Genomic DNA, 13,076 nt, shown 5'->3' with positions numbered 1-13,076 from the left:
GTATATACGGTAATCCAATCGAATTAGGACGCGGCACATTACTACTCATCTTGTATCCACAGTCCCACCCTGTGATGATGCAAAAAAAAACTTGTTTCTAAAAAGGGATTTGTGTGTTAAAGGTGGGAGACAGTTGAGGGGATAGTGGACGCAGTGTGATTTTTACAGGGACCCTGGATAAGCAGCAGGTGAGAACTGTTCAGGACTGTGGCCTAAAGATCAAAGGAGCACAAGAAGACTTGAATTACGGAGAGAAGTTGATAGAGACCAGAAAAAACAATGTTAATAATGTTTGGCCTGCATAGCAGTAGTGATGGAGAGCATACAGCAACTGGGATTACATTGTAGATGAGCAACAAGGAGAGCAAACACAATTGCATTTTCCAGGACCATATTGTGAACAGAACCTCACAAATACCTGCTATTATTTTAAAAGCTTTAACCCGCATAAAGTTTGACTTTACAGTAAAACCTGTCATAAAAGTAATGCTGACTTTCTTCTGATAATGCTAGGTGCCTTACTTAATCCATCAGTTTTAATACTGTCTGGGTCATTGACCTGAAAGAACACTATATTTATGTATGTGTTACAGGTCAGTGATTCATAGACCTAAAGCAAGAAAGTCTGCATAAAAGCCAGGCAACTGCCATTTTCAGAAGGAGATGTCACTAATGGCAGAGGCAGCCTTCTTGTTCCTCTCATGTCAGGTTTGCTTTAATATATAAACCCAAAATTAAGCCGCGCAAAATAGTGTCACTGTGAAAATAAAATGATTATAATAGTACAGAAATGAGTCAATGATAGCTCCACTCACAATATGTCCACATAAACAATAACCTAAACTATTCAAGCTGAAAGTGTTGCGCTATCCAAAAAAAGTGCAATAATCCAAACAGAACATCCAGTCATGTAAAAAATCAGTATACAGTGAGGGAAAAAAGTATTTGATCCTTTGCTGGTTTTGTATGTTTGCCCACTGACAAAGAAATGATCAGTCTATAATTTTATTGGAGGTTTGTTTAACAGTGAGAGACAGAATAACAAAAAAATCCAGAAAAACGCATTTCAAAAAAGTTATAAATTGATTTGCATTTTAATGAGTGAAATAAGTATTTGTCCCCAAAACATGACTTAGTACTTTGTGACAAAACCCTTGTTGGCAATCACAGAGGTCAGACGTTTCTTGCAGTTGGCCACTAGATTTGCACATATCTCAGGAGGGATTTTGTCCCACTCTGCTTTTCAGGACGTCTCCAAGTCATTAGGTTTCGAGGCTTTGATCCCCTATCGGCAAGATTTCTGGCTCCCAAGTATCTTCTATACAGGTAATGAGCTGAGATTAGAAGCACTCTCTCTTAAAGGGAGTGCTCCTTATCTCAGCTTGTTACCTGTATAAAAGACATCTTTCCACAGAGTCAATCAATCTGATTCCAATCTCGCCACCATGGCCAAGACCAAAGAGCTGTCCAAGGATTTCAGGGACAAGATTGTAGACCTACACAAGGCTGGAATGGGCTACAAGACCATCGCCAAGCAGCTTGGTGAGAGGGTGACAACAGTTGGTGCAATTATTTACAAATGGAAGAAACACAAAATAACTGTCAATCTCTCGGGGCTCCATGCAAGATCTCACCTCGTGGAGTTTCAGTGATCATGAGAACGGTGAGGAATCGGCCCAGAACTACATGGGAGAATCTAGTCAATGATTTCAAGGCAACTGGGACCATAGTCGTCACCAAGAAAACAATTGGTAACACACTATGCCGTGAAGGACTCAAATCCTGCAGCCCCCGCAAGGTCAAGAAAGCACATGTACAGGCCCGTCGGAAGTTTGCTAATGAACATCTAAATGATTCAGAGGAGAACTGGGTGAAAGTGTTGTGGTCAGATGAGACCAAAATCAAGCTCTTTGACATCAACTCAACTCGCTGTGTTTGGAGGAGGAGGAATGCTGCCTATGACCCCAAGAACAATATTCCCAGCATCAACGATTTAGGGGGCCATATACCATCAAATCTTGGGTGAGAACTTCCTTCCTTCAGCTAGGACATTGAAAATGGGTCATGGATGGGTATTCCAGCGTGACAATGGCCCACAACACACAGCCAAGGCAACAAAGGAGTGGCTCAAGAAAAAAGCACATTAAGGTCCTAAGTGGCCTAGCCAGTCTCCAGACCTTAATCCCATAGAAATTATGTGGAGGGAGCTGAAGGTTTGAGTTACCAAATATCAGCCTCAAAACCTTAATGACTTGGAGAGGATCTGAAAAGCAGAGTGGGACAAAATCCCTCCTGAGATGTGTGTGAATCTGGTGGCCAACTACAAGAAACGTCTGGCCTCTGTCATTACCAACAAGAGTTTTGCCATCTAAGTACTAAGCCATGTTTTGCGAAGGGGTCAAATACTATTTCATTCATTAAAATGCAAATCAATTTATAACTTTTTTTGAAATGCATTTTTCTGGATTTTTTTTGTTGTTATTCTGTATCTCACTGTTAAAATAAACCTACCATTGAAATGGAAGGCTGATCATTTCTCTGTCAGTGGGCAAATGTACAAAATCAGCAGGGGATCAAATACTTTTTTTCTACCACTGTATGGATTATGTATACTGATTTTTGTCACTTGACTGGATATTTTGTTATGGCTTTATGCACTTTTTATGGATAGCGCAACACTTTCAGTTTGAATAGGTTTCCTTTAACGTTGGTAAACTGATGGCAGACATGTAAAGTTCACAATTGCAGATACCTGTAGGGAGTAGTATGATGCACAACTTCAGTTGCTTAAAGCGTTATTAAACCCAAACTAAAAATTTAATTTATTGCAGTTAACCAATCATTAGATGTGGTGGCTGAATTCTTTCCTTTTTTTTTTAGGCTTTATTTCCCTCTGTTTTCACATGGTAATCTGGCCATTAAATTTCCTCCTGTATTAAAGCGCCTACACTCTGAATGGAGGCGCAACAGAGACACCTTTGGACAGCAGCATTGTCGGTCTAGGGGGTAGGTAGTGCTAGATGTACTAGCAGATTTAGATTCACTAACAAATTGAAGCCAAATCCTAGCTAACACTATATATGCAGTTACAGCAACAATTTTGTTCCTTTTGGAATTAAGGTTTTACATAAATAAAAGCCAATTGTTGTAAGCACCCCAGTTAGTGTTAAATGGTTTGTCTTAATTCTTCAACTGCTACATCTGCATGACAGCTTGTTATGTTGAAAACAACAGAGTTACTGGCCTAAACACCAGATGAAAATAAAGAAAAAAAGCCTAAAAAAAGAAAATGAATGCAGCCATCATATCCAAGAATTGGTAAACTGCAATATAATAAACTATTTGCTTTTGGGTTTAAAACCGTTTTAAGTTTCTCTTTCCATATTAAGTCACCAAGATTATATCTATTATATCTAATCATATACTATATTTGATTATATAGGTAATTCTGCATGATGCAGCTGTCTCACCTGAGTGCATAAATACGCCCACAGTTGACGTCAGAAGCCTCAAATGACCCATGTGCACGAGTTGCTATGCAGGGATATGCCTTGGACACTGAAGGCTAAAACCAATAAATGAGGGCTAGGGAAGATGCACCATAATAGCTCTCGAAGGGCAACTAAAATATTTTCAGATCAATTTTATCCATTTTTTTTAAATTTTGAAATGTTTAAACTAACGTACTTTTTTTTTTTTTTAATCTGCATGTTTACCAAGCATGTTTTACAAATTTTAATTTAAACGAAATCTACGGTCACAGTATACACTTTTTTATTTTAAAACATCAGGATTGTAATAGCCAGTGCCTGATTAAACTCTGTGGAGGTCCCTAGGCAGTCAAAACCTTGGGCCTCTCCTAATAGGTTTCTGGAGGTTTCTTGTGCGCATGCTCTAGTGGGATAACATTGAGCTAAGTGGTGTGCACGTTGGCCGCTAGATGACCATCATTACACGTATGTGAGTCACACCTAATGTTTTTACAAACTCACAGCTGAAAGAAGATGAGCTTTTAAAGAGAACCATTTATTTTAAAAGACTGTTGAGTAGAATACAGGGACTTGTGAATGCATAGAAGAAAGTATACCAGTGTGTGACAGGGCCATGTCCAAGAAGTCCCAGCTCACCTGGTTGAAGGCCTTCAATGCGTCCAATTGACAATAAGTCAGCCTCCAACAAAGCTGTTAAATCTTGGGTCCTGATAGCACTGTCCCATAATTTTTCATAGTGAGATGAAGCAAGTTTGGTCTGGGGGAATGATTTTTTTATATGAAGCATAGCCAGTTGGCTAATATTTTATAAAATAATTTGATATAATTAGGAGAAATTGGTCTGTAACTGGTTAGAGGGGGCTGATATATAGTGCCTTGCAAAAGTATTCACCCCCCTTGGCTTTTTACCTGTTTTGTTACATTACAGCATTTAGTTCAATGTTTTTTTTATCTGAATTATATGTGATGGATCAGAACACAATAGTCTAAATTGGTGAAGTAAAATTAGAAAAATATATACATAAAACTATTTTTCAGAAATAAAAAACTGATAATTGGCATGTGCGTATGTATTTACCCCCTTTGTTATAAAGCATATAAAAAGCTCTGGTGCAACCAATTGCCTACAGAAGTCACATAATTAGTGAAATGATGTCCACCTGTGTGCAATCTAAGTGTCACATGATCTGTCATTACATATACACACCTTTTTGAAAGGCCCCAGAGGCTGCAACACCTAAGCAAGAGGCACTACTAACCAAACACTGCCATGAGGACCAAGGAACTTTCCAAACAAGTAAGGGACAATGTTGTTGAGAAGTATAAGTCAGGGTTAGGTTTTAAAAAAATATCCAAATCTTTGATCCCTAGGAACACCATCAAATCTATCATAACCAAATGGAAAGAACATGGCACAACAGCAAACCTGCCAAGAGACGGCCGCACACCAAAACTCACGGACCGGGCAAGGAGGGCATTAATCAGAGAGGCAGCACAGAGACCTAAGGTAACCCTGGAGGAGCTGCAGAGTTCCACAGCAGAGACTGGAGTATCTGTACACAGGACGAAAATAAGCCGTACGCTCCATAGAGTTGGGTTTTATGGCAGAGTGGCCAGAAGAAAGCCATTACTTTCAGCAAAAAACAAAATGGCACATTTTGAGTTTGCGAAAAGGCATGTGGGAGACTCCCAAAATGTACGGAGAAAGGTGCTCTGGTCTGATTAGACTAAAATGGAACTTTTTGGCCATCAAAGAAAACACTATGCCTGGCGCAAACCCAACAGATAACATCACCCAAAGAACACCATCCCCACAGTGAAACATGGTGGTGGCAGCATCATGCTGTGGCGATGTTTTTCAGCAGTCAGGACTGGGAAACTGGTCAGCGCTGAGGGAAAGATCGATGGAGCTAAATACAGGGATATTCTTGAGCAAAACCTGTACTACTCTGTGTGTGATTTGAGGCTAGGACAGAGGTTCACCTTCCAGCAGGACAATGACCCCAAACACACTGCTAAAGCAACACTTGAGTGGTTTAAGGGGAAACATGTAAATGTGTTGGAATGTCCTATTCAAAGCCCATACCTCAATCCAATAGAAAATCTGGGGTCAAACTTAAAGATTGCTGTTAACAAATGCAAACCATCCAACTTGAAGGAGCTGGAGCAGTTTTGCAAGGAGGAATGGGCAAAAATCCCAGTAGTAAGATTTGGCAAGCTCATAGAGACTCATCCAAAGCGACTTGGAGCTATGATAGCCGCAAAAGGTGGCTCTACAAAGTATTGACCTTAGGGGGGTGAATAGTTATGCACATTGACTTTTTCTGTTATTTTGTCCTATTTGTTGTTTGCTTCACAATAAAAATAAAAAAATCTTCAAAGTTGTGGGCATGTTCTGTAAAATTAAATGATGCAAATCCTCAAACAATCCATGTTAATTCCAGGGTGTGAGGCAACAAAACACGAAAAATGCCAAGGTGGTTGAATACTTATGCAAGGCACTGTATGGCTATGTAAGAAGTCAGAAGACAATTCTGATGATTCTGGTTCTATCTGTCTGGAACTGGTATGCTTGTGTCAAGTCTCTAATTGGTGTATTTTTTCTAGAAGAGACTCTTTACTATCTGGCTTTTTTGGCCCTGTGGCCATGTTCGAAAAGAATGCCACATGTATAACATTTGTGAGCCATTCACAGATTGAGTCGTTTGTCAAATGTAATGGCATTCATGGTAAAAAATTCTCACAGTTCTCCTATATACCACATTGGTATATGGGTTTTGTAATAAGCTTTTGTTCAGTTTTCGTGTGCGTGACTTTAAGTGTTTCTTTGTGGATCTATGGAGAGAGAGAGAGGCCAGTGGGTGGTCAGAAAAAGTGGTAGAACTGATTTCTGAAGTGGAAATGTGGGAACAAGAGGGTTCTCTTTGGTCAAAAAGTAAATTTATGGAGTAATTTCTACAAACTGAGAAGTAATAAGTATAGTCCCTATCTTGGGGATAAAGAATTTTCCAATAGTAGAATAAGGGGGTGGTGGTTGCGCTGTGATGGAAGAGGGGGAGAGGTGGGGGGGGGGGGGGGGGGAGGGAAGGGGGCTACACTATAATGAATACAAAGATGACAAGTGACCTAAATATATGAGTAAATTATGTGAAAAAGGACTCACAGATGCAAATATATAACTAAGGAAGTGAAATATAAGCACAAACAGATATCACTAGGTGGTGCATAACAAAAGTGCTATGATCAAACAAAAAAAAAAAATATATATAATATATAAAAGGTAATGGAATGAAGGTATATATCAGCAAGCAGTGTACAAGGGTATGTGAGTCTGCTTCAAAAAGTGCATAACTCCAAAGTTTATCAAATATCACGAAAACTTATCAAATGAAATAACTTAAGACGTGTGAATATATGTGCTGATATTATGATCAACTGATGACATAAGCACAAGTGAATAATTATTAACAATAAAAAAGAGAGAAAAAATGTGAATGAAATATATATAAAATTATTTGTAAAAGTCCATTAAATAGTCCCAGTAGTTGATGTTGGTGACACGCCGACACTTGGCGAAAAAAATATAATCCAAAAAAGAAAATACAATAAAGTGACAACAGTCCCACCACCAAATGTGACACTTCTGGATGCAGATACGGTACTAGTGGTGGACCAGGGAGGAGAGAGAAAGTGTACCACAGGTGGGGGCACCTCCGTGTTCCCAGGCCCCTTACCTTACAGCTGTAAGGTATACAGCATATGTAGTGGAGACCCAGTAGATGAGGAAATCCAAAAGGTACAGCAGATGGCGTTGTTTAATGATGCAGTGTATCATATGCAGAGACAAAAAACGAGCGGCATATAGTATAATTCCATTTGATGTAGAGGACACAGGTGGAGGGGGGAGATGAAGTGGGAGAGGGGAAGGGGGGATTGCACTCACTTTTAAACAATGAGCGCACGCCTCAACCCACGAGCGCCGAGCTCATATAATCCCAGGCTCTGGATCTTCCAACAAATCTCCCCGTTTCCTGTTCCTCACCGCCCGTTATGCAGAGTTATGTTGTGCGGTATAAAAAACAGAAACCGCACATAGCGTGATCCCGTATACCATATACTTTATTAAAAGAGTAGCAGAATATCATGCACTTACATTTAAAAACAGCTGGGGGGTAAAACATCCACGAGCGCCGAGCTCGTCACATCCAGCTAGTGTGTGGCAGCGTCCCGTGCTCCTAACGCGTCACGTCACGTGACTTCTTCAGAGGATCCTCTGAAGTCACGTGACGATACGCGTTAGGAGCACGGGACGCTGCCACACACTAGCTGGATGTGACGAGCTCGGCGCTCCACCTTACAGCTGTAAGGTAAGGGGCCTGGGAACACGGAGGTGCCCCCACCTGTGGTTAGGAGCACGGGACGCTGCCACACACTAGCTGGATGTGACGAGCTCGGCGCTCCACGAGCGCCGAGCTCGTCACATCCAGCTAGTGTGTGGCAGCGTCCCGTGCTCCTAACGCGTATCGTCACGTGACTTCAGAGGATCCTCTGAAGAAGTCACGTGACGTGACGATACGCGTTAGGAGCACAGGACGCTGCCACACACTAGCTGGATGTGACGAGCTCGGCGCTCGTGGATGTTTTACCCCCCAGCTGTTTTTAAATGTAAGTGCATGATATTCTGCTACTCTTTTAATAAAGTATATGGTATACGGGATCACGCTATGTGCGGTTTCTGTTTTTTATACCGCACAACATAACTCTGCATAACGGGCGGTGAGGAACAGGAAGCGGGGAGATTTGTTGGAAGATCCAGAGCCTGGGATTATATGAGCTCGGCGCTCGTGGGTTGAGGCGTGCGCTCATTGTTTAAAAGTGAGTGCAATCCCCCCTTCCCCTCTCCCACTTCATCTCCCCCCTCCACCTGTGTCCTCTACATCAAATGGATTTATACTATATGCCGCTCGTTTTTTGTCTCTGCATATGATACACTGCATCATTAAACAACGCCATCTGCTGTACCTTTTGGATTTCCACATCTACTGGGTCTCCAATACATATGCTGTATACCTTACAGCTGTAAGGTAAGGGGCCTGGGAACACGGAGGTGCCCCCACCTGTGGTACACTTTCTCTCTCCTCCCTGGTCCACCACTAGTACCGTATCTGCATCCAGAAGTGTCACATTTGGTGGTGGGACTGTTGTCACTTTATTGTATTTTCTTTTTTGGATTATATTTTTTTCGCCAAGTGTCGGCGTGTCACCAACATCAACTACTGGGACTATTTAATGGACTTTTACAAATAATTTTATATATATTTCATTCACATTTTTTCTCTCTTTTTTTATTGTTAATAATTATTCACTTGTGCTTATGTCATCAGTTGATCATAATATCAGCACATATATTCACACGTCTTAAGTTATTTCATTTGATAAGTTTTCGTGATATTTGATAAACTTTGGAGTTATGCACTTTTTGAAGCAGACTCACATACCCTTGTACACTGCTTGCTGATATATACCTTCATTCCATTACCTTTTATATATATTATATTTTTTTTTTTTTTGTTTGATCATAGCACTTTTGTTATGCACCACCTAGTGATATCTGTTTGTGCTTATATTTCACTTCCTTAGTTATATATTTGCATCTGTGAGTCCTTTTTCACATAATTTACTCATATTTAGGTCACTTGTCATCTTTGTATTCATTATAGTGTAGCCCCCTTCCCTCCTTCCCCCCTCCCCCCCCCCCTCCCTACCTCTCCCCCTCTTCCATCACAGCGCAACCACCACCCCCTTATTCTACTATTGTTTTGTCTGTTTTGGAGCAGTTTTTTGTGTGTTGCAACAGTGTCCCTTTAGTATAGGATTCGTTTGATAGCGCAGGAGTCTTTTCACGCAAAGAATTTTCCAAACCTCTATGAATTGATGGACATGAAGGGCTTTTTTATTTGGTTATGGGCTGGGAGGGAGTTCTGAGAGGTTTCCCTAAATTTCCCTTAGCGTGTCAAAGTCAAAATTGAAATTCACACCTAAGATCAGAGTAGCTTCTGAGAATTTATCAAGTTAGTCTAAAAAACTTAAAAGAAAAGGTCTTTAGAGTTGGGGAACACGCATTCATTAGTGCGAACACCTGTGAGCAAATACTGCCCTTTACTAGTATGTATCTGCCCTCAGGGTCAGATTCAGAAGCCAAAAAATGCCAGAAGATCAATCTGGCTCTTATGTTAATCCTTCTGGATTTATAATTTAGAGTGAGGCATGATAAACCATAGGAAAACTAAGATTTTGTAGTTTGAGAGAAGGCCACCTAAATGTGCATTCTTCATAGTTAATGCAGGAAGATGAACAATTTTGAAAGCAGTACATACCCCACACTTACTAGCAAGTGCATTTAAGAGTCATTGCAAAGAACAGTTAGAGGTAGTCTACCCAAGGGAATGCATAGATCTAGGTAAGGAAGGAGAGATTGAAAAAAAAAGCATGGGACAGAGTGTTAGAAAACAAAAGGAAAGGAAGAGGGGGAAGGAAAGAAAAATTATTAGAAGTGGCAGGTGACTTGGGACCTGAAATAGATTGAACTGGGTATGAATGTGTGGGTGAAAGCGTTGAAGGCCTGCTGATTGATCTCTTAGTAGGGATAGAGTGAATAACATGGTGTATCCAGGATCGGTTCCCTGATGGGAAGGCTGATCGCCTGCTGCATGTCTCAAATCTGTACATTCTCTGGAGGCCACAGACACCACCTTGGATGCAACTAGGTCTGGAATGGAGCTTTGATGTGGAGTCAGATAACGGTCCATAGCTGGTTCTGATCATGCTGCATAAACACCCTTATCTCCTCCTGTTTGCCATAGTGATCAGGCTAAAAAGGTAGTGTGACCCAATAGCTCAGAAAAAGCACATCTTCACTTTTTTTCATGCATTGGCCAGAGTTCAAAGAATGCAGTTTATTTATGGATTGACATTGTTTTATTTTTTCCAGTGGTTGAATGCAATGGGCATGAGTCCTCCTTTTTTTTTTTTTTAATTAACCTAGCTATATAAACACAAGAAATATATAAGATGAAGACACAGGTGGTGCTACGCAGGGAGAAACAATGTGCATAGAAACAATCACAAACACTGTGAAAAAAAAGTCTAATTGTCTATTAAAAAACAAAAAAACTACACCAGCAAAACTGAGCCAGCTTTTCTACAATGTAAGACGTTATTGATGCCAATATAATGTTAATAAAAAGCTCTTTATGAAAATATATTTTATATGGAACCATTTGCATCAGTGCACTGAAAAAAAACAAGGTCTGTTTTCGTTTGTGCAGCCTATTAAATCATCGTAAGGGAAATGCCACCCACAAGAAAATGTGTTTATTTTGTGATTGTCTCTGAACCAGGTTACTTTGTCACAGGCATTTGTAGAAACAATTCTGTCAGACCAGGATCTTTCCCAATATACGTTGACTGCCAGGTAAAGAAAAAAAAACGCTTACTGTGTAATAAGCAAACTAATTCTTTTGTTGTCCCTGTTGACTGAGTGTGAGTGTCTAAAAACCCAGTTCAACACCAAATACTACATTTATTTGACACATTAGTCACCTGGGATTTATGACTTTGTAGAATATACTGTAAACTCCTTTATTTCTGCTCAGGAGGAGGAGGACGATGTCCTGGAAGAAAATTTGGACAAGGATGAAGCTATTCAGCCTCAAGTTGGGGAATTGTTTGGGGAAAAACTACTCACCACAGAATATCTGGGAGTAAGTCAACATATTGCCTCCTCACCGTTTTGCCAGATGCCTCTGAAAAGTAATCCCAGTGCAGATTGATTTTCAGAGGAGGGGGCAGTCTTTGATGTGTGTAAACAAGCCCTAAATGATTGCTATGTGCAGCATCTCAACTTTTTTTTTTTTTTTTTTTTGTTTTTTGTTTTTCATACATCAGATTCATTTTTAATTTCTTTGCTTGTACTACAAGCTCAGTAAATAAAGCATTGCAGATACAAAGTTAGGCATAAAGGCCCTACATGTAAAATTTTTTTTTATTGATGATGTTAGATTAGAAAACATATTTTCCAAGATATAAATGTCTTTTCATATTATAGGTACATTCATAATTCATTTTATCTCTGCAGATCATGACTCATACTCTGAAAGTAAAAAAGAGAATGTTTTCTGGTATACTACAGAGTGTTGATGAACCATTACAAAGACCGGTCACCCCCAGCCGTCATCGGGCTGTGTATACAATGTATGTACCCTTACACATTGTGTATCCATTTTCCTTTCTACCTGTATCAGTCTCTGCTGAGTAAGCTATTTTCATTAAAGAGACACTGCCTCCTTGCCCTTTCAGATCAAAATGACCGTGTCTTCGCAAAGAGACCCCCAACCAATTGATTCTCACCTTACTGACTCTCCCCAGCACAAAAATCTCTATTGTTGGCTGCTAAGGGGATGGTGACATCACTCTGTCTGTCATTAGACACTTCTTGTGCCTAGTGATTGATTGCTAGACCCAAGCACTGTCACATGCCCTGAATGAGTGAGGTGGCAGTGTCTCTTTAACCGTTTCAATACAGGGCATTTTCACCCCCTTCCTTCCCAGACCAATTTTTAGTTTTCAGCGCTGTCACACTTTAAACGACAATTGCGCGGTCATGCGACGCTCTACCCAAACAAAATTGACGTCCTTTTTTCCCCACAGAGAGAGCTTTCTTTTGGTGGTATTTGATCACCTCTGCGGTTTTTATTTTTTGCGCTATAAACAAAAGAAGAGCGACAATTTTGAAAAAACACAATATTTTATACTTTTTGCTATAATAAATATCCCAATTTTTTGTAAAAAAACAAATTTTTTCCTCAGTTTAGGCCGATATGTATTCTTCTACATATGTTTGGTAAAAAAAATCTCAATAAGCGTATATTGATTGGTTTGCACAAAAGTTATAGAATCTACAAAATACGGGATAGATTTATGGCATTTTAAAAAAAAAATTATTTTATTTTTTTTTACTAGTAATGGCGGCTATTTGCGATTTTTTTTTTTCGTGACTACGACATTATGGCGGACATATCGGACACTTTTGACACATTTTTGGGACCATTCACATTTATACAGCGATCAATGCTATAAAATTGCATTGATTTACTATATAAATTTGACAGGCAGGGAAGGGATTAACCGCTAGGGGACACGAGGGGTTAAATGTGTTTCCTAGGGGAGTGATTCTAACTGTAGGGGGTGGGAACTCACAAGGGGTGGAGACCGATCGGTGTTCCTCTGTACTGGGAACACAGATCGGTCTCCTCTCGCCTGACAGGACGTGGATCTGTGTGTTTAAACACACAGATCCATGGTCCTGCTTGGTTAACGGGCAATCGCAGGTGCCCGGCGGACATCGCGGCCGCGGGGCACACGCACCGGGTCCTGAGCAACGCGGCGGGTGCACGCCCCCGCCCCCTAGACGGCTGGGAATGATATGACGGCCACCCAGGATGGGAGATCCCATCTGCGGCCGTCATTTGACAATATGCGGGTATTGAAGTGGTTAAAGCCCTACAGCCTACGGTCCTTTTGGTA

The 13,076-nt window shown here is 40.5% G+C and overlaps 1 protein-coding gene across 3 annotated transcripts in view; it reads left to right on the top strand.

The window, feature by feature from the left end:
* ARMC9 (armadillo repeat containing 9) overlaps positions 1 to 13,076 on the top strand; it is a 233,330-nt gene that overhangs the window by 207,028 nt on the left and 13,226 nt on the right. For all 3 annotated transcript variants that reach the window (XM_073626513.1, XM_073626514.1, XM_073626512.1), the window contains 2 exons: positions 11,147 to 11,254; positions 11,629 to 11,744. In XM_073626513.1, the coding sequence (XP_073482614.1) occupies positions 11,147 to 11,254; positions 11,629 to 11,744 (224 nt within the window). The remainder of the gene's footprint in view (positions 1 to 11,146; positions 11,255 to 11,628; positions 11,745 to 13,076) is intronic.

This window comes from Aquarana catesbeiana, linkage group LG04 (assembly GCF_042186555.1).
Source record: "Aquarana catesbeiana isolate 2022-GZ linkage group LG04, ASM4218655v1, whole genome shotgun sequence".
Taxonomy (NCBI): Eukaryota; Metazoa; Chordata; class Amphibia; order Anura; family Ranidae; genus Aquarana; species Aquarana catesbeiana.
This window is presented reverse-complemented; position numbering and strand designations above follow the sequence as displayed.